A 21,222-nucleotide genomic window follows, 5' to 3' on the forward strand; every position below is an offset into this window, starting at 1 on the left:
AGTTGTACTGATTTTTCTCCTGGGATTAGACTGGTTTTATGTCATTCATATGATGTCACTGATTTTATATTCTGATCCTTTGAAAGGACTCTTCTTATTAAGCTGACTGTAGTCTTTTATTTAAACTTCGGATTTCTCATCCCTCTCCTTAATAGTCAGTACTTCCTAACCAGTTGTCTACCCCACGGAGGGTTCAAGAAGAAAGAAAAGCGCCTTTTACTTTCTCTGGAAATAAATGACTTGGCCATCTCCATAGTACCACAGACCTTGACACCCTGTTTGAAGCCTACCTTTCTATTTAGTTTGAAGCCATCTTTAGATGATCCTTTCATGTTGTGAAGGTGTCTCTTTTTGTTGTTTGTTAATTTTTAGGTTGAATAGTCAGAAGTGTTTTAATTCTTGGTTCCCTGGCCTCCTCCACCCTGGGTCAGCAATGAATTTAAGCCTATATATTGTTTTAATGGTATAAATTGTTGTTTTATATTGTTTTAATGGTATAAATATATTGTTTTAATATATATTAAAACAATTGTTTTAATTGTTTAATTGTTTTAATATATATTATATATTGTTTTAATGGTATAAATTTCTAAGCTACACAGGTTCCTTTATGGTATTATTCTCTGGCTCTGTAAAAAATGCTAGAAGGCCAACAAAATGAGTAGAGATATATTTGGTGGCACGTCTTTGATCTTAACAAATTGTAGCTGGAAGATGGATTTCCCATGAGGCCACATAGTTCCTACTAGTTAAGCCTCTGTATTAGTTTCCTGAGACTGTTGTAACAAAGTGTACAACAAACTGGGTGGCTTAAAAGAACAGAAATGTATCCTGTCATAGTTTAGGAGGCAGAACTCTGAAATCAAGGTGTCAGCAGAGTTGGTTCCTTTTGGAGGATCTGATGGTGAATCTGTTGCACGCCTGTAGCCTGGCTTATACTGCTTACCAGCAAGCCTTGGTGTTGTGGCTGCACTGCTCCAATCTGTTTTTTTTTTAATTTAATTTTATTTTTTTATACAGCAGGTTCTTATTAGTTATCCATTATATACATATTAGTGTATATATGTCAATCCCAATCTCCCAACTCATCCCCACCCCGCCACCGCTTTTCTCCCTTGGTGTCCATACATTTGTTCTCTCCATCTTTGTCTCAATTTCTGCCCTGTAAACCGGTTCGTTTGTACCATTTCTCTAGGTTCCACATATATGCGTTAATATACAATATTTGTTTTTCTCTTCCTGACTTACTTCACTCTGTATGACAGTCTCTAGATCCATCCACATCTCTACAAATGACCCAATTTCGTTCCTTTTCATGGCTGAGAAATATTCCATTGTATATATGTACCACATCTTCTTTATCCATTCGTCTGTCGATGGCCATTTAGGTTGCTTCCATGTCCTGACTATTGTAAATAGTGCTGCAGTGAACATTGGGGTGCTAGTGTCATTTTGAATTATGGTTTTCTCAGGGTATATGCCCAGTAGTGGAATTGCTGAGTCATATGGTAATTCTATTTTTAGTTTTTTAAGGAACCTCCATACCGTTCTCCATAGTGGCTGTATCAATTTACATTCCCACCAACAGTGCAAGAGGGTTACCTTTTCTCCGCACCCTCTCCAGCGTTTGTTGTTTGTAGATTTTCTGATGATGCCAGTTCTAACTGGTGTGAGGTGATACCTCATTGTAGTTTTGATTTGCATTTCTCTAATAATCAGTGATGTTGAACAGCTTTTCATGTGCTTCTTGGCCATCTGTGTGTCTTCTTTGGAGAAATGTCTATTTAGGTCTTCTGCCCATTTTTAGATTGGGTTGTTTGTTCTTTTAATATTGAGCTGCATGAACTGTTTATATATTTTGGAGATTAATCCTTTGTCCGTTGATTCGTTTGCAAATATTTTCTCCCATTCTGAGGGTTGTCTTTTCATCTTGTTTGTGTTTCCTTTGCTTTGCAAAAGCTTTTAAGTTTCATTAGGTCCCATTTGTTTATTTTGTTTTTATTTCCATTACACTAGGAGGTGGATCAAAAAATATCTTGCTGTGATTTATGTCAAAGAGTGCTCTTCCTGTGTTTTTCTCTAAGAGTGTTATAGTGTCCTGTCTTACATAGGTCTGTAATCCATTTTGAGTTTATTTTTGTGTATGGTGTTAGGGAGTGTTCTAATTTCCTTCTTTTACATGTAGCTGTCCAGTTTTCCCAGGACCACTTATTGAAGAGACTGTCTTTTCTCCATTGTATATCCTTGGCTCCTTTGTCATAGATTAGTTGACCATAGGTGCATGGGTTTATCTCTGGGCTTTCTATCCTGTTCCATTGATCTATATTTCTGTTTTTGTGCCAGTACCATATTGTCTTGATTACTATAGCTTTGTAGTGTAGTCTGAAGTCAGGGAGTCTGATTCCTCCAGCTCCGTTTTTTTCCCTCAATACTGCTTTGGCTATTCGGGGTCTTTTGTGTCTCCATGCAGATTTTAAGATTTTTTGTTCTAGTTCTGTAAAAAATGCAACTGGTAATTTGATAGGGATTGCATTGAATCTGTAGATTGCTTTGGGTAGCATAGTCATTTTCACAATATTGATTCTTCCAATCCAAGAACATGGTATATCTCTCCATCTGTTTGTGTTATCTTTGATTTCTTTCATCAGTGTCTTACAGTTTTTGGCATACAGGTCTGTAGGTTTATTCCTAGGTATTTTATTCTATTTGTTGCAGTGGTGAATGGGATTGTTTCATTAATTTCTCTTTCTGATCTTTCATTGTTAGTGTATAGGAATGCAAGAGATTTCTGTGCATTAATTTTGTATCCTGCAACTTTACCAAATTCATTGATTAGCTCTAGTAGTTTTCTGTTGACATCTTTAAGATTTTCTCTATATAGTATCATGTCATCGGCAAACAGTGACGGCTTTACTTCTTTTTCGATTTGTATTCCTTTTATTTCTTTTTCTTCTCTGATTGCCGTGGCCAGGACTTCCAAAACTATGTTGACTAATAGTGGCGGGAGTGGACATCCTTGTCTTGTTCCTGATCTTAGAGGAGATGCCTCCAGTTTTTCACCATTGAGAATGATGTTTGCTGTGGGTTTGTCATATATGGCCTTTATTATGTTGAGGTAGTTTCCCTCTATGCCCAGTTTCTGGAGAGTTTTTATCATAAACGGGTGTTGAATTTTGTCAGAAGCTTTTTCTGCATCTATTGAGATGATCATATGGTTGTTTTTTTTTTTTTTACATCTTTATTGGAGTATAATTACTTTACAATGGTGTGTTAGTTTCTGCTTTATAACAAAGTGAATCAGTTATACATATACATATGTTCCCATATCTCTTCCCTCTTGCGTCTCCCTCCCTCCCACCCTCCCTATCCCACGCCTCCAGGCGGTCACAGAGCACCGAGCTGATCTCCCTGTGCTATGCAGCTGCTTCCCACTAGCTATCTACCTTACGTTTGGTAGTGTATATATGTCCATGCCTCTTCACCCTTCCCCCTCCCCATATCCTCAAGTCCATTCTCTAGTAGGTCTGTGTCTTTATTCCTGTCTTACCCCTAGGTTCTTCATGACATTTTTTTCCCCCTTAAATTCCATATATATGTGTTAGCATACGGTATTTGTCTTTCTTTTTCTGACTTACTTCACTCTGTATGACAGACTCTAGGTCTATCCACCTCACTACAAATAGCTCAATTTCGTTTCTTTTTATGGCTGAGTAATATTCCATTGTATATATGTGCCACATCTTCTTTATCCATTCATCCGATGATGGGCACTTAGATTGTTTCCATCTCCGGGCTATTGTAAATAGAGCTGCAGTGAACATTTTGGTACATGACTCTTTTTGAATTTTGGTTTTCCCAGGGTATATGCCCAGTAGTGGGATTGCTGGGTCATATGGTAGTTCCATTTGTAGTTTTTTAAGGAACCTCCATACTGTTCTCCATAGTGGCTGTACCAGTTTACATTCCCACCAACAGTGTAAGAGTGTTCCCTTTTCTCCACACCCTGTCCAGCATTTATTGTTTCTAGATTTTTTGATGATGGCCATTCTGACTGGTGTGAGATGATATCTCATTGTAGTTTTGATTTGCATTTCTCTAATGATTAATGATGTTGAGCATTCTTTCATGTGTTTGTTGGCAGTCTGTATATCTTCTTTGGAGAAATGTCTGTTTAGGTCTTCTGCCCATTTTTGGATTGGGTTGTTTGTTCTTTGTTATTGAGCTGCATGAGCTGCTTGTAAATTTTGGAGATTAATCCTTTGTCAGTTGTTTCATTTGCAAATATTTTCTTCCATTCTGAGGGTTGTCTTTTGGTCTTGTTTATGGTTTCCTTTGCTGTGCAAAAGCTTTTAAGTTTCATTAGGTCCCATTTGTTTATTTTTGTTTTTATTTCCATTTCTCTAGGAGGTGGGTCCAAAAGGATCTTGCTGTGATTTATGTCATAGAGTGTTCTGCCTATGTTTTCCTCTAAGAGATTGATAGTTTCTGGCCTTACATTTAGGTCTTTAATCCATTTTGAGCTGATTTTTGTGTAAGGTGTTATGGTATTAGATCACTCCCTAACACCATACTCATACTTTTACTTGTACCTGTCCAGTTTTCCCAGCACCACTTATTGAAGAGGCTATCCTTTCTCCACTGTACATTCCTGCCTCCTTTATCAAAGATAAGGCCACCATATGTGCGTGGGTTTATCTCTGGGCTTTCTATCCTGTTCCATTGATCTATATTTCTGTTTTTGTGCCAGTACCATACTGTCTTGATTACTGTAGCTTTGTAGTATACAGTCTGAAGTCAGGGAGCCTGATTCCTCCAGCTCCGTTTTTCGTTCTCAAGATTGCTTTGGCTCTTCGGGGTCTTTTGTGTTTCCATACAAATTGTGAAATTTTTTGTTCTAGTTCTGTGAAAAATGCCAGTGGTAGTTTGATAGGGATTGCATTGAATCTGTAGATTACTTTGGGTAGTAGAGTCATTTTCACAATGTTGATTCTTCCAATCCAAGAACATGGTATATCTCTCCATCTATTTGTATCATCTTTAATTTCTTTCATCAGTGTCTTATAATTTTCTGCATACAGGTCTTTTGTCTCCTTAGGTAGGTTTATTCCTAGATATTTTATTCTTTTTGTTGCAATGGTAAATGGGAGTGTTTTCTTGATTTCACGTTCAGATTTTTCATCATTAGTGTGTAGGAATGCCAGAGATTTCTGTGCATTAATTTTGTATCCTGCTACTTTACCAAATTCATTGATTAGCTCTAGTAGTTTTCTGGTAGCATCTTTAGGATTCTCTGTGTATAGTATCATGTCATCTGCAAACAGTGACAGCTTTACTTCTTCTTTTCCGATTTGGATTCCTTTTATTTCCTTTTCTTCTCTGATTGCTGTGGCTAAAACTTCCAAAGCTATGTTGAATAAGAGTGGTGAGAGTGGGCAACCTTGTCTTGTTCCTGATCTTAGCGGAAATGCTTTCAGTTTTTTACCATTGAGGACCATGTTGGCTGTGGGTTTGTCATATATGGCCTTTATTATGTTGAGGAAAGTTCCCTCTATGCCTACTCTCTGCAGGGTTTTTATCGTAAATGGTGTTGAATTTTGTCGAAAGCTTTCTCTGCATCTGTTGAGATGATCATATGGTTTTTCTCCTTCTATTTGTTAATATGGTGTATCACATTGATTGATTTGCATATATTGAAGAATCCTTGCATTCCTGGAATAAACCCCACTTGATCATGGTGTATTATCCTTTTAATGTGCTGTTGGATTCTGTTTGCTACTATTTTTTCAAGATTTTTGCATCTAAGTTCATCAGTGATATTGACCTGTAGTTTTCTTTCTTTGTGACATCCTTGTCTGGTTTTGGTATCAGGGTGATGGTGGCCTCGTAGAATGAGTTTGGGAATGTTCCTCCCTCTGCTATATTTTGGAAGAGTTTGAGAAGGATAGGTGTTAGCTCTTCTCTAAATGTTTGATAGAATTCGCCTGTGAAGCCATCTGGTCCTGGGCTTTTGTTTGTTGGAAGATTTTTAATCACAATTTCAAGTTCAGTGCTTGTGATTGGTCTGTTCATATTTTCTATTTCTTCCTGATTCAGTCTTGGCAGGTTGTGCCTTTCTAAGAATTTGTCCATTTCTTCCAGGTTGTCCATTTTATTGGCATAGAGTTGCTTGTAGTAATCTCTCATGATCTTTTGTATTTCTGCAGTGTCAGTTGTTACTTCTCCTTTTTCATTTCTAATTCTGTTGATTTGAGTCTTCTCCCTTTTTTTCTTGATGAGTCTGGCTAATGGTTTATCAATTTTGTTTATCTTCTCAAAGAACCAGCTTTTAGTTTTATTGATCTTTGCTATTGTTTCCTTTCTGATGTGATCTTTATGATCTCTTTCCTTCTGCTAACTTTGGGGTTTTTTTGTTCTTCTTTCTCTAGTTGTTTTAGGTGCAAAGTTAGGTTGTTTGTTCGAGATGTTTCCTGTTTCTTAAGGTAGGATTGTATTGCTATAAACTTCCCTCTTAGAACTGCTTTTGCTGCATCCCATAGGTTTTGGGTCGTCGTGTCTCCATTGTCATTTGTTTCTAGGTATTTTTTGATTTCCTCTTTGATTTCTTCAGTGATCACTTCATTATTAAGTAGTGTATTGTTTAGCCTCCATGTGTTTGTATTTTTTACAGATATTTTCTGGTAATTTATATCTAGTCTCATAGCATTGTGGTTGGAAAAGATACTTGATACAATTTCAATTTTCTTAAATTTACCGAGGCTTGATTTGTGACCAAAGATGTGATCTATCCTGGAGAGTATTCTGTGTGCACTTGAGAAGAAAGTGTAATCCGCTGTTTTTGGATGGAATGTCTTATAAATATCGATTAAATCTGTCTGGTCTATTGTGTCATTTAAACCTCTTTTTCCTTATTAATTTTCTGTGTGGATTATTTGTCCATTGGTGTAAGTGAGGTGTTGAAGTCCCCCACTATTATTGTGTTACTGTCGATTTCCTCTTTTATAGCTCTTAGCAGTTGCCTTATGTATTGAGGTGCTCCTATGTTGAGTGCATATATATTTATAATTGTTATATCTTTTTCTTGGATTGATCCTTTGGTCATTATGTAGTGTCCTTCTTTGTCTCTTGTAATAGTCTTTATTTTAAAGTCTATTTTGTTTGATATGAGTATTGCTACTCCAGCTTTCTTTTGATTTCCATTTGCATGGAATATCTTTTTCCATCCCCTCACTTTCAGTCTGTGTGTGTTCCTAGGTCTGAAATGGGTCTCTTGTAGACAGCATATATATGGGTCTTGTTTTTGTATCCATTCAGCAAGCCTGTGTCTTTTGTTTAGAGCATTTAATCCATTCACGTTTAAGGTAATTATTGGTACGTATGTTCCTATTACCATTTTCTTCATTGTTTTGGGTTTGTTTTTGTAGGTCCTTTTCTTCTCTTGTGTTTCCCACTTAGAGAATTTCCTTTAGCATTTGTTGTAGAGCTGGTTTGGTGGTGCTGAATTCTCTTAGCTTTTGCTTGTCTGTAAAGCTTTTGATTTCTTCATCGAATCTGAATGAGATCCTTGCTGGGTAGAGTAATCTTACTTGTAGGTTCTTCCCTTTCATCACTTTAAATATATTGTGCCACTCCCTTCTGGCTTGTAGAGTTTCTGCTGAGAAATCTGCTGTTAACCTTATGGGAGTTCCCTTGCATGTTATTTGTCATTTTTTCCTTGCTGGTTTTAATAATTTTTCTTTGTCTTTAATTTTTGCCAGTTTGATTACTATGTGTCTCGTCGTGTTCCTCCTCGGGTTTATCCTGTATGGGACTCTCTGCGCTTCCTGGACTTGGGTGGCTATTTCCTTTCCCATGTTAGGGAATTTTTCGACTGTAATCTCTTCATATATTTTCTTGGGTCCTTTCTCTCTCTGTTTTCCTTCTGGGACCCCTATAATGTGAATGTTGTTGCATTTAATGTCCCAGTGGTCTTTTAGGCTGTCTTCATTTCTTTTCATTCTTTTTTCTTTATTCTGTTCTGCAGCAGTGAATTCCACCATTCTGTCTTCCAGGTCACTTATCTGTTCTTCTGCCTCAGTTATTCTGCTATTGATTTCTTCTAGTGTAGTTTTCATTTCAGTTATTTTATTGTTCATCTCTGTTTGTTTGTTCTTCAATTCTTCTAGATCTTTTTTAAACATTTCTTGCATCTTCTCGATCTTTGCTTCCATTCTTTTTCCAAGGTCCTGGATAATAATAACTATCATTATTCTGAATTCTTTTTCTGGAAATTTGCCTATCTCCACTTCATTTAGTTGTTTTTCTGGGGTTTTATCTTGTTCCTTTATCTGGTACATAGCCCTCTGCCTTTTCATCCTGTCTGTCTTACTGTGAATGTCTCTCCATTCTCTGTCTTCATCTCTCCATGGCCTTCCTCTCTGTGTCTCTTTCTCCCAAATCTCCCTACACCTTTCTCTTAACAGGATCTATCATTGGATTTAGGGCCCACTGTAAATCCAAGATGATCTCAACTGAAGATCCATCATTACAACTTCAGAGACCCTATTTTCAAGTAAAGACACAGTCAGAGGTTCTAAGTGGACATACATTTTGGAGACCACATTTCAATACAGCATAGCCTCCTTTCCTCTACTTCTGTGTCTTCAGTGCCTTTTTGGATTCAGATACGTGTGATTCTTCTCCTCAGGGGAAAAGGGAGGCTTACTGAAGCTATAACAAATTTCAGTTTGGCTCTATCCTTGAGAGTTACAGAATCCAGAGTTAGAGCAATCACGTTTTACAGGAGGAGTGCCATTCTTTTGGTGTGGGCTAAGGAAGAAGAGTAGAATCAGTAGGTATAGTCTGGAAAGATTTTCAGGAACCAGGCACAGCTGATGGTACCCGCAGGTAAATAAACCTTAGATGTGTAAATGGAGAGTATTACCTTGTGGCTGTGAAACTCAGCAGTGCCTTTTTCCAAATTAATGTTTGGTGTGGTTTTTTTGTTGTTGTTGTTGTTGTTTGTTTTAGTGAAATCTCATTTTAAGGGTAAGCCCCAGGTTGGAAGGTAAGCAGGTGTAGAAAATGAAAAACAGTAAAAAAAAAAAAAAAAAAGAAAGAAAGAAAGAAAGAAAATAAAAAACAGTGGTTCTTGAATTTCAGAAGGATAAAGGTGAATTTTCTTTTGCCTTAAAATTTTGGGGAAAGAATTATGGACTCATTACTTGTATGATAACCAGCAGCAAAAAGGTCAAGAAGGAAGAAGTGTAGTGTTTGTAACATGTGTCAGGCCTTTTCAGTTTAAACTTTAGTGGAAGTGAAATGCAGCCAGTTCTTGGAATCACGAGATCATTATTTCTCTTTCTGCAGATCGAGGCGACTGGCAGAGGGAAAGAAAGTTCAACTATGGTGGTGGCAATAACAATCCGCCCTGGGGTGGTGACAGGCACCATCAGTATGAGCAGCACTGGTACAAGGACCACCATTACGGGGACCGGCGACACATGGACGCCCACCGTTCAGGGAGCTACCGACCCAACAACCTGTCCAGAAAGAGACCTTATGACCAGTACAGCAGTGACCGAGACCACCGGGGACACAGGGATTATTATGACCGGTATGCAGAGGGCCCTCAGACACCAGGCACTGACCTCTGCCAGGGGCTTACTATTTATAGGTGGAGAGACAAGCAACAGAAACCTCATGTATTTATCCGTCAGATGCTCATTCTTACCCTGTGCCAGGCATGGTCCCAAGTCTGGTGCTGTGTTTCTGCCGTCAAGGCATCTTCAGAATGTTGGGGAGAAATCATGATGTAGGCAGCTGACATTGTGTGCTGAGTGGACGGTTGAAAGAATGGATTTTTGAGTTTTTCCTGAGGACTGAGGAAGAGGGGAGGCTGGTGATTCTTGGTTTGGGCCCTGGAGAGTCAGCTAAGCAGAGAGAGGTGGACTAGGCGTCACAGGCCCAGGCCAAGGATAGGCCCCCAGGAAGGGATGCCCAGAAGATGAATAGGTGGTTGGATGTGGGGGTGGGGCTTGAATGCCAAGTTACAGGTTTTAAGTTTTATTCTCTGGGCCAAGGAGCCATTTATGGTTTCATCATCACACTTGTGCAGGGGGAGTTTTCTGCCATCCTCTGAGGAAATCTAGAGAAGTGGTAGCCATTAAGTATCAGAGTCTGCAACCAAAATGATTAAGCTCTGTGCTATGGTGTCGGCCACACTAGGTGGGTACCAGCCTGTGGTCCTTTCATGCTAGGAGCCCGCAGTTTAGCAGTCAAAGTCTTTTGAAGTTGTCCCTTCTCTACAACTATATAATATCATGATATGATGGGCCAAGGTTTTGTGAGAGTAGTTGTGAGAGTTAGCACTAAGTACAGGAAGGGCTGAAGAGGTTTTATCTATTCTTCTTAATTTCAGGACTTAGCTGTATTTTAGCTTCCTAGCAACTTTGGTTTCCCCTAGGCTAAAGACATGCTTTGACTGCACCTTGAAATTAATATAGGAAAATTTCATATAAACATCTCCGTGTCCTGCCTTCTTTTGGAGGATCTGGTAATACCAGGCTGCTTTAGCACAGCAGCTGTGGCCGAGCAGCAGCAGCCTGTTAGCAGGGGTCTGTACCCCTCACCCCCCACCCTTCTGTACCATCTTGTCTGACTCCAGTGGGCATTTGCCCTACATTCTTTTGTGTAGATCTGTATTTCCATTTTGTATCATTTCTCTTCTGCCTGGAGGACTTTTGTTTTAGTGTGGGTCTGCTGGTGATAAGTTCTTTTAGCATTTGTATGTCTGAGGAAATCTTTATTTTGTCTTCACTGATGAAAGATACTTTCTTTTGGGTATAAATTTATAGATTGACACTTCCTTTCAGTACTTTAAAGATGTTCCTCTATTCTCTACTTGTATTGTTTCTGATGAAAAATCTGTCATTTTTCATGACAGATTTTTTTTTTATGTCATTTTTTTTATGTCATTTTTCACTTTATCTTTACTCCTCTGTACTAATACGTCTTTTTCTTCATCACTGGTTTTTAGCAATTTGATTATAACGTGCCGTGGTATATTTTTCCTTATGTTTCTTGTGCTTGGGAATTCTTGGATCTGCACCTTTATCATTTTATCAGATTTGGAAAATTTTTTACCATTATTTCTTCAAATACTTTCCTGTTCCCCCACTCTCCTTTGAAGATTTCAGTTACACCTGTGGTAGGCTGCTTGAATTTGTCTCACAGCTTACTGATGCTAGGTTTATTTTTTTTAATTCTGTTTTCTCTGTTTCATTTGGAAAGTTTCTGTTGCTTTGTCTTCAGGTTCACTAATATTGTCTTTTTCAATGTCTAATCTGCCTCGAGGCCCATTTATTGATAGTATATTTTGTATTTCTTACATTGTAGTTTTATCTCTAGAAGTTGCATTTGGGTCCTTTTTTTTAATCCTCCATGTCTCTCTTTGACCTTTTGAAATCTGGTATACAGTTTCAACATGGTATTTCTATCCTTGTCTGCTAATTCTATGATTTGGGTCAGGTTCAACTGATTGATTTATTGCCTCATTATGGGTCTTATTTTCCTGGTTCTCTTCTTTTTCATATTATTTTCCATTACAGTTTATTACAGGATGTTGAATATAGTTCCTTGTGCTATACAGTAGGACCTTCTTGTTTATCTATTTTATATATGGTAGTTTGTATCTGCTAATTCCAAACTCCTAATTTATTCCTCCCCCACATATTTTCCCCTTTGGTAACCATAAGTTTGTTCTCTGTGAGTCTCTGTCTGCTTTGTAAATGAGTTCCTTTGAATCATTTTTTTAGATTCCACATATGAATGATATATGGTATTTGTCTTTCTCTTTCTGACTTAACTTCATGTAGTATGATCTCTAGGTCCATCCATGTTGCAGCAAAACGACATTATTTCATTCTTTTTTATGGCTGAGTAGTATTTCATTGTGTGTATGTACCACATCTTCTTTGTCCATTCATCTGTCAACGGACATTTAGGTTGTTTCCATGTCCTGGCTATTGTAACTAGTCCTGCTATGAACATAGAGGTGCATGTTTCTTTCTGAATTATAGTTTTGTCCAGATATATGCGCAGCAGTGAGATTGCTGGATCACATGGCAACTCTTATATTTAGTTTTTTAAGGAACCTCCTCTGTACTGTTTTCCATAGTGGCTGTACCAACTTAAATTCAGTTGCAGGATTCCCTTTTCTCCACTCCTCTCCAGGATTTGTTACTTGTAGACTTTTTATTGATGGCCGTTCTGACCGGAGTAAGGTGATACCTTATTATAGTTTCGATTTGCATTTCTCTGATAATTAGCGATGTTGAGCATCTTTTCATGTGCCTATTGGCCATCTGTATGTCTTCTTTGGAGGAATGTCTGTTTGGTTCTTCTGCCCATTTTTTGATTGGGTTGGTTTTTTTTTTGTTATTGAGTTGTATGAGCTGTTTGTATATTTTGGAAATTAACTCCTTGTCAGTTGCATTGTTTGCTAATATTTTCTCCCATTCCATAGATTGTCTTTTCGTTTTGTTTATGGTTTCCTTTGCTATGCAAAAGCTTATAAGTTTGATTAGGTCCCATTTGTTCATTTTTGCTATTATTTCTCTATGCCGGGTAGTTTTTGATTAGATACCTAGTTAAGTGTTGGACATTTTTGTATTCCTATAAACGTTCTGGAGCTTTGTTATGAAACACAGTTAGGTTACTTGGAAACAGTTTGATTCTTTCAGATCTTGTCGTTAGGATTTGTTAGGCAGAACTGGAGCAGTGCTCAGGCAAAGGCTCATGATTTCCCAGCACTGAGGCCAGGACCCTCCTGGTACTCTACCAGTGCCCCTTGGATCTTGAGGTTTCCCTATCTGGCTGGTGAGAAGAGAACAGGCACTGTTCCAACTGTGTGTGAGCACAGAGCACTGGCATCTCATCCTTCTCAGTGTTTTTTTTCTCCTGGCCTTTGGGTAGTTTCCTCACATATACACCCTGAGCGGTATCCAGCTGAACACTCGAGGGGGAACCTTTGCTGGTCTTTGAACTTCTTTCTCTTTGTAGAACTTACTTCTCTTGCACTCTACACTTTGAACACCCCCACCCCAACGCAGGAAGTCAGGGCTTCTCCTGAGCCGGTGCTTGTAAGGCTTATCTCATTAGTTTCTCTTCCCGTAGGGATTGCGGTTCTTTGTTATGTGACATCTGGTGTCTTGAAGACCATTGTTCCATACATTTTGTCCCTTTCTGATTGTTTCAGCAGGAGAGTAAGTGTAGCCCCTGTTACTCGATCTTGGCTGGAACATGGACAGTCTCTCTCTTTCCCTCCCTCCCTTCCTCCCTTCCCCTCTCCCTCTCCCTCCCTTTCTTTTATTCAGGTGAAACTCACATAACATAAATTTATTACTTTAAAGTGAACAATTCAGAGGCATTTAGTACATTCACTATGTTGTGCAAGCACCACCTCTGTCAAGTTCCAAAACACTTTCGTCACCCCAGAGAGAACTCTGTAACCACTAAGTAGCCACTCTCCATTCTTCTCTCTCCCTAGCCCCTGGCAACCACCAGTCGTCTTCATTCTGTTTCTGTGGACTTACTTAGTCTTGATAGTTTGCATAAATGGAATCATACAGTACGTGGCCTTTTGTGACTGGCATTTTTTGACATTTACCATAATGTTTTAGAGGTTCATCCACATCGTAGCATGTATCAGTACTTCATTTCTTTTCATGGGTGAATAATGTTCCAGTGTATGTACATGCTAAATTTTGTTTATCCATTCATCCATTGATAGGCATTAGAGTTTTTCCACCTTCTGGCTCTTGTGAATAGTGCTACTGTGAACATGGTATATAAGTGTTTGTTTGAATATCTTTTTTCAGTGCTTTTGGGGTATATACCTAGGATTGGAATTGTTAGTCGGTGGCAGTCCTATGTTTAACTTTTAAGGAACCACCAAAATGTTTTCTACTGCAGCTGACCTATTTTACATTCCAACCAGCTATGTGTTAGAATTGCAATTTTCCCACATTTTCACCAACATTTATTTTTAGTGTTTTGAATGTAGCCATCCTAATGGGTATGACGTGGTATCTCATGGTAGTTTTGATTTGCATTTCCCTGGTGATTAATGCCCATTAAAGATGTTGAACAGCTTTTCATGTGCTTAGTAACCATTTGTGTATCTCCTTTGGAGAGATGTCTGTTCAGCTCCGTTGCCCATTTTTGAGTTGTATTGTTTGTCTTTTTGTTGTTGACTTATACAGATTCTCTGTTAATAGTATAACAAGCAGTTTGCCATGGTCCTGACTAAAAATTTTAATATTCTTCACATTGAGTACGTGTTAAAATAATTTAATTAACCCTGCACTTATTGTTGCATATTAGGTTATAATTTTTGTTGTTACTAATAACTTACAAAATAATTTCTGTGGCTTTTTTTCTCCTGGGCTGGGTCGAGGAACATGAGGACGTTTGTAGATCTTGCCAGCTTTCCTGAAGGGAATGTGAGTTTACAAAGCCATCAGTGATTCAAGTGTGTACTTGTTTCACTGCAGACCTGATGAGGCTTATGTCCTTTCATAGGCTGTGTTTCGCCAATAAGTATAAAATAGCCCTTTGTTACTACTTTAGTTTTGTTTTTTTCGATTCCTAGTAATGTAAGTATTTGCATCTGAGTTTCTGGAAGCGTCCTTAAATATGAGTGCATGAGGAAGAGCCAGTGGATGACGGAGGAGGGGTGGGAATCCGGCTTTGGTCTCCAGCTGATCCTTGCATCTCTGTTTCAGGCACCATCACGACTCCAAACGGAGGCGATCCGATGAATTCAGGCCTCAAAATTACCACCAGCAGGATTTCCGACGAATGTCTGATCACCGCCCCCCTATGGGCTACCACGGCCAGGGACCCTCGGACCATCACCGCTCTTTCCACACAGACAAATTGGGGGAGTATAAACAGCCCCTTCCCCCGCTGCACCCCGCAGTCTCAGATCCTCGCTCGCCCCCTTCTCAGAAATCTCCTCACGATTCCAAGTCACCCCTGGATCATCGGTCTCCTTTGGAGAGATCACTAGAACAGAAAAACAACCCAGATTATAACTGGAATGTTAGAAAAACATAAAGGACAGCTTGGAAAGAAGGGGAGTGCAAGAGTCATTAAGCACCTGGATGTTTTTGGTCTGATCCACAGGAGCCAGTTACCTAGACCAGTGATGGCGTTTCTGGACACGCTGCTGCTGTCAGCTCGCCGCTGAAGGAGCACTTCAGGGAGTGGGGGGCCTTTCGCTCGGTCCAGCTTTGATTTGGGTCACCACTCCCGCACTTGGGCACCCCATCCCATTCCAGCCTTGTCCTGGCCTCCCACTTTGATGGGTGCTAGGAGGAAGAGGTGACGTTTTGTCTACCAGCTTCACGGGCTGTTCCCCAGTGAAGGAAGAAAGGATCTTAGAATCGTGAATGTTTTATCACCAGGGCTGGCGCGCCCTGGACCTCGGCGCGTGGTCGGGGAAGGCGCGTGTGCACGAAGGCTGCTGGGACCTGCTGGACAGCACGGGGTTTGGTTCACCATGACGTGACAGATGCTGCTGTTGGGGGGCGGGGCGCGGGGGCGAGCGGGTGGGGTCTTGCATCATAGGACTTGAAGGGGAGCAGGTACCCCCCTCAAACGTGTTCTTGGGAGAAGTGACACTCGGCCTCATCATGTGACACCTGTGGTGCTGGGGGCGTGGGGGACTGAGGGGGAAACACTTCCACAGCGGCCGCTTCCCCACCAACACTAAGTTTTCCCACACTGTACATTTCAAAGGTTTGGTCTCCCAGGTGGGCCTCGCTTGCCCCCTGTGCCAGGGAAAGTAGGGCCTGTGCAGCTGACTTCTGAGGACTGTGAGTCGGGCAGCATTGAAGTGGGCGTGGGTCCTGTTTGGTTGGGCGTGGGCTGCATGCAGGGCAGGCGGGGCGAGGGCTGGGTGTGTGTGGCCAGGGCACGGGAATCCCTGGTGGATTCCGATTCCTGGGATGAGCGGTAACGGTCCTGGGCCTGGCGAGGAGGGGGCTGAGGGAGCAGGCCTGCTGACGAGCTGGTTGCTGGCAGCACCAGGGCGGGCTGCTGGGGAGGGGCGGACGGGTTTCCCAGCCTGGGGGGTGGTAGTGCGGCAAGTTGGGGAGGGCCAGCGTGGCAGCTGGTCACCATCCGCAGCTGCGTCGGAGTTGCCTTCGCCCAGCTTGAAGAGGTAAGATTCCGCAGAGTCACACATCTCCTGCCGCTCATGTGGTGGGTGGACAGACACAAGTTGCCTGTGGTGAACACGTTTCCACTGCTAGTTGGAGATCATTAGAATTGAACTCAGTATCTTTTAGAATGAAATCAAGTTAAGTGTAAACCTCAGTTCATTTTTTTTTTTTTTCCAAAACAGGAAACATCCAAGGACAGGGTAGAGTTGAATTGAGTCAGGATGGGAGGCAAGTTGGTTACATTCGTTAAGGAGGCTCCTTTCATTTTACTGGTTCTGGGGCCTTCCCTTCTGTTCACTTTAAATATAACTTGCCAGTAATTGTTAGAGTATCCAAAGGCCTTTCTAGATGGAGACAGAATAACTGACTTGAACATACAGTGTGCCTATACGTGTCCAGGCTCAGAGCTGCTGGAAACCCTTCCATTGGGCATATACAGGATTGAACTCCCTGCACTAACCTGAGGGGACTTCATAAAATCATTATCACTTACATGCTGGTATCCTGGGCAGCACCATTAATGCCTTTACTGTTGCCTCACCAGTGAAGCAGAGGTGGCTTTGGGGGACCGTCACACTCTGTTTCCCAGAGCATCCTTGGGCTCGCCTGTGCTGAGGTCCACATGAGAGTCTGGGTCTGCACAGCTCGTGAGGGGAGCTCAGTGGGCCCACCACCTCCTGATCTATTTCTCCTCCTGGTACTTGGCGTCGTTCACCCTGGGCTTGTACGACACGTGCCCGGAGCACAGCCCCAAGGGACCACAGTGGAGCCCCCGGCCACCGTCACCCCAGTGAGGACGTGTGAGACTGCTCCGTGGGGGAAGATAGGAAATCATGTCTCTGCTTTGGCCACAGGTTGGGCTCCTTGCCAACAGTACTGACACTACCTGTGCTTGTCTTGCTCAGGCCAAAGGGGACGGGCAGCCTGGCTTGCAGATCCTTGAGCCATCCGTGGGCCCTGGAGGTGGGCAGGGTGGGCCCTAGCACGGCTTCCCCTGTGGGAAGTTGGGTCGTGTCCTTTTCAGTTAGAGGAGGCCAGGAGGAGGAATTGGAGGGCCTGCATTTCAATGCTCATCAAGGTTTTTTTTTTTTTTCCCCCTGAAGTTCTTGGTAGGAGATGTGAGTTATTCCCAAAGATGTCTCATCATGAGGAAAAAGGAACTTCCTTTTGTTCACATTCAGGATTTTTAGTGCCATATGGTGTAGCAAAAGGCAGTGTCAGCCATGTCAGTGTTAAACTGATTATGAAAAGTACAGTATCCCCATAAAAGCATCTATTTTAGGTGTCGGAGTATGTTTGAAGGGTGGGTTGGGAGAAAGGCATTTCCTCATTGTCCTAAATCAGTATGAATACTATATGCTTATATCAAAACCAGAAATTTGCACAGGTAGGAATTCTCTCACTTGTGGATGGGAGAAGCTGCCCCCGGAATCTGTGAGGATGGTATTCCGTGGAGCCTAGCTTTGAAAGATTTAGTTATTAGGTAGAAAGAGCAGGGGCTGAGGAAGAGGGAAGTTGAACAGAAACCCGGATTCACGTGTATGTCCTAGTCCTAGCAGAGGACACGGTAACTCCAGACTCGTCCCCGCCATCTGTCGCTGGCCCCGGGCTCCCCTTCCTTTTAGGCATTCCTTAACGCTCTTTGATGGGAACCCAGAACGCTTCTCACGTCCTGCTGCAGACACTCTAGCTGATGTCTGAGAGCCGCATCAGGGTGCGCGGTGCAAACACGATTCAGTTATGAATTCACACAGTGACACTGAAATCCTACAGACCAAAACCAGTGCGTCAGCAGGAGCGGTGGCCCGGGGCCCAGTGCCAGCGCTCGCTCCTCTGGCTCATCCGAGGGCTGCCGTGTCGGGCGAGGAGAGCCAGGCCAAGGGTCCAGGCTGCTTTAGTCCATCTGAATCCCACTCGGTTGGGGACAGATGGTTTTTCTTTATTGTAAAATTGTGGACTTTTAAAACCTGTTGACTAAACAGTAATTAATTTATATTTGTGAAAAATGCCACTGTCCTAGTGATTTCTGATGTAAATAATGTTGTTTATATAGTATGTATTAAATTTTCCTACATTGTAAAACTGCTGTACTTTTGATTCTTGTATATTAAAAAGTGTTACTAAGGATTTTTAGAATTGGGCGAACACGTTGCATTGCATTGGCGTGACCCGCGACTGTGCATGCCTCCTCGTCTCCCTTCCCTTGGTTGCTGGGTCAAGATTGACAGCTTGCGAAATGGAGCCTTTTAAAGTTGCATCTCTTCCCCCTCCCCAGGCCCAGTTGTGTTGTCGGGTCCAGGTCCTTTCACCACACGTTCTAGATTTTCTCTGAGTAGCTGAGGCTGACAGTCCCCCGGCCCAGCAGCAGTCGTCTTAGCCCGAGTCCCTGCACTTGATGAGGAGTTGTCGCCAGTGGCTGAGCAGAGCCGCCTTCAATTTCCCATGTTGGTCGTGCCGGGCGGGGAGGATCCCGGGGAGACCCGTGCCGGTCAGGTGCCCATCAGCAGCGGTCCCGCAGCCCCCCCGTCAAGAGGAAATCAGAACACCGGGTCCGCCAGCCTGCAGCCTTGAGGGTAATTTTACGGTTGGGCTGTATATTCTTGAAGGGGGGAAAAGAGCACTTGATAATGGAAACACTGACACAAATGTTAACTTGAGCATTTGGCACGGGGCTGGCCCAGCTCCTGCGAGCCCCAGACAGAGGAAGGGTGGCACAGCCGTGGCTGGCGAGCCGTCTGAATAGGAGGCGGAGAAGTTTGCCAGACCCAAAGGGTTTTGCTAATACTTAGGTGACTCTGGAACCGAACTTCAGTCTTTGTGAAGGTCTTAATTGCTAATAACCAAATAAACCCGTGTGTCTGCTCAGGGCTGAGGGCTTAACTCCTGTGACTGTCAGCCCAGGACACGTGGCTGCAGGGAGCCTCGCCCGCCTGGTGGTGCCGGGGTTTTAGTGCATGCAGTGGGAGTCAGAGACTCAAGAGCTGAGGGGTCTTCCTGCCTATAAACTTAGCTCACAATCGTGTTGCAACTCACAGCTCGGCTGGAACAACTTTGGGAAATTTTAAGAACAAGTGCAATAATCAGCTTATGATTTACAATAGCAACCAGGCTTCTAAACTGACCGCTGCCAAAAAACGCCTGCGTTTTACTGGAAGGAGCAGGCCCAGGCCCCTCCCCACTCCCTGGCAGGGCCTCACACATCTGGCATCAAGGCAAGTCCTTCTCAATTAGCGCCAACAGAAAGGTCACTTATTGAAACACAGGTCCCGCAGTTTGCCAGATCTGTGGCTCTTAAAGGAGCAGGACCAGGTTTGTCTTGGAGGCAGCCTTTCCATCACGTTTTGAGACTGGAAAACTACTGGGCTCATGTCACCTCCCAACCTGCATTTGTTCTGCTTTGGGAAGTGGGGAAGAGACATGGCTCATCGGAATAAATGCTTCTTACCCTGTAGAAACCAGGGCCCTGGTGGGTCTGCCTCTGCTGCTGGTGGTGGGGTCCTAACCTGGGCTGAGTCTTGGGGATTCCTGGTCGGTTCTGTGCTGTGTGACCGGGCTTTATGTGGAACACAGGCAAGTCTCTGACCTACAGACTTCCGACCTCGAAGATGGGCAGAATGACAGCCACTTCCTGGGGCCAGTGCTGCCCCACAGAGGGTTCATACGTGCTGTCTTTTTCTTAATGTCTTTCGTGATCCAAGAGGGAATTGTCATCACTAAAGCATGGTCCCCACTGACGCCATGCACTGGGTTGGCCTTGGGGGGCAGGGATGGTCTAGGAGGCGGGCAGGGAAGTCAGTGCCTTGTCTACTTTGGTCCTTCCCTGTGTGCAGTAGGGCAGGTGGATTTTTCACCTTCATTTGCACACGAACCAGGCAGCTCCTAGGGTTAATGTAGTTTGTAAGTGAGAGCTCCAGCTGTGGGAAAGGAAGAGGTTTGCAAGCGCCGGGGACCACCTGGAAGGAGACAGCATCCATCACTTCTCAGCTGGGGAGGGTGCAGGTAGAGGAGGGGAGGTCAGGGGTACCTAGGATGTAGCAGCCCTCACCCTGGAGCCGGCCAAATAATTGGAGCTGCCTGTCCTGGGAGCCCGGGAAAGGGGCTTCTGCAAAGCCTGCTCTGGGCGATTAAACCCAGGGAGGAAGGCCCAGAAGGGACTGGAACCATCTAAACACAGAGACAAGGCTCCCAGTCTGGTGGGGGAGACACAGCTGGGACTAGACAGTCATGAGAGAGAGGTTCTCCCTGTGGGCCGGGCCCTGTTCTAGGTGGTGTGGACACGCACAGGAAGGACGGGGCCCTGCCCTCTTTGAGTTGATTTCCTAGCTAGGGTGATTGGGGAGGCAGACCCTAGGCAAGCGAACAAAAAGAGGACACGAGGTCTGACAAATACCAGGGAGAAAAGAGCCAGGAGATGAGTAGAGGGCAGGGGTCCAGGGAAGGTGTGAGGACCAATGGGAGGCGTGGGTCTGTGAGCTGCACAGACTTGGCTTTGAACCAGATGGCGTTCTTGGGCGACCTTGCTGCCTCTCCAAGCCTCAGACTCAAAGTCCGCATGAGAGCCCTTGGTCAGGCTCTGGTGGCCTGAGTGAGGTCCCTGAAGGGTCCCTGATGGGCTCGGCACCTGTCGATAAAGGGGGATGTTGGGCCATCCTGCGGTGCTGGGAACTGCACCTGGGAGACGATTCTTGGGGACCCCAGCTGGGGTCTGCGTTGTGTGTTTTGGGATCAGCTCCCGTTCTCCGATGGAGGGCCCTGAGCAAGTATGGTTCTAGAACTTTCCTGCAGGGGGCAGCAGATTTCCACTACAAACGGCCTGTCTCCGCCACCACCTGAACCCAACCCTGGGAGGGCTCAGCCGTCACTCCCCTGCCCCCTGGGGGCTGTTCTCCTTGGTTGTGAGCCCACACTGGAGCCAGAGACCTGGAGGCACCTTGTCCCTGCCGGAAGTGCGACGGGGCGGGGACACAGGAGAGGGCTAGAGGCTGCAGGGAGAGGCTGGCCTCACCTGCCTACACAA

The 21,222-nt window shown here is 43.3% G+C and overlaps 1 protein-coding gene across 7 annotated transcripts in view; it reads left to right on the plus strand.

The window, feature by feature from the left end:
• Nucleotides 1-18,340, plus strand: part of CHD2 (chromodomain helicase DNA binding protein 2) — a 142,850-nt gene extending 124,510 nt beyond the window's left edge. For all 7 annotated transcript variants that reach the window (XM_060005483.2, XM_060005484.2, XM_060005482.2 and 4 more), the window contains 2 exons: nucleotides 9,346-9,592; nucleotides 14,763-18,340. In XM_060005483.2, coding sequence (XP_059861466.1) covers nucleotides 9,346-9,592; nucleotides 14,763-15,096 — 581 coding nt within the window. In that variant the 3' untranslated portion in view covers nucleotides 15,097-18,340. The remainder of the gene's footprint in view (nucleotides 1-9,345; nucleotides 9,593-14,762) is intronic.
• Nucleotides 18,341-21,222: the final 2,882 nt, after the last annotated feature.

Source organism: Delphinus delphis, chromosome 2, assembly GCF_949987515.2.
Source record: "Delphinus delphis chromosome 2, mDelDel1.2, whole genome shotgun sequence".
Taxonomy (NCBI): Eukaryota; Metazoa; Chordata; class Mammalia; order Artiodactyla; family Delphinidae; genus Delphinus; species Delphinus delphis.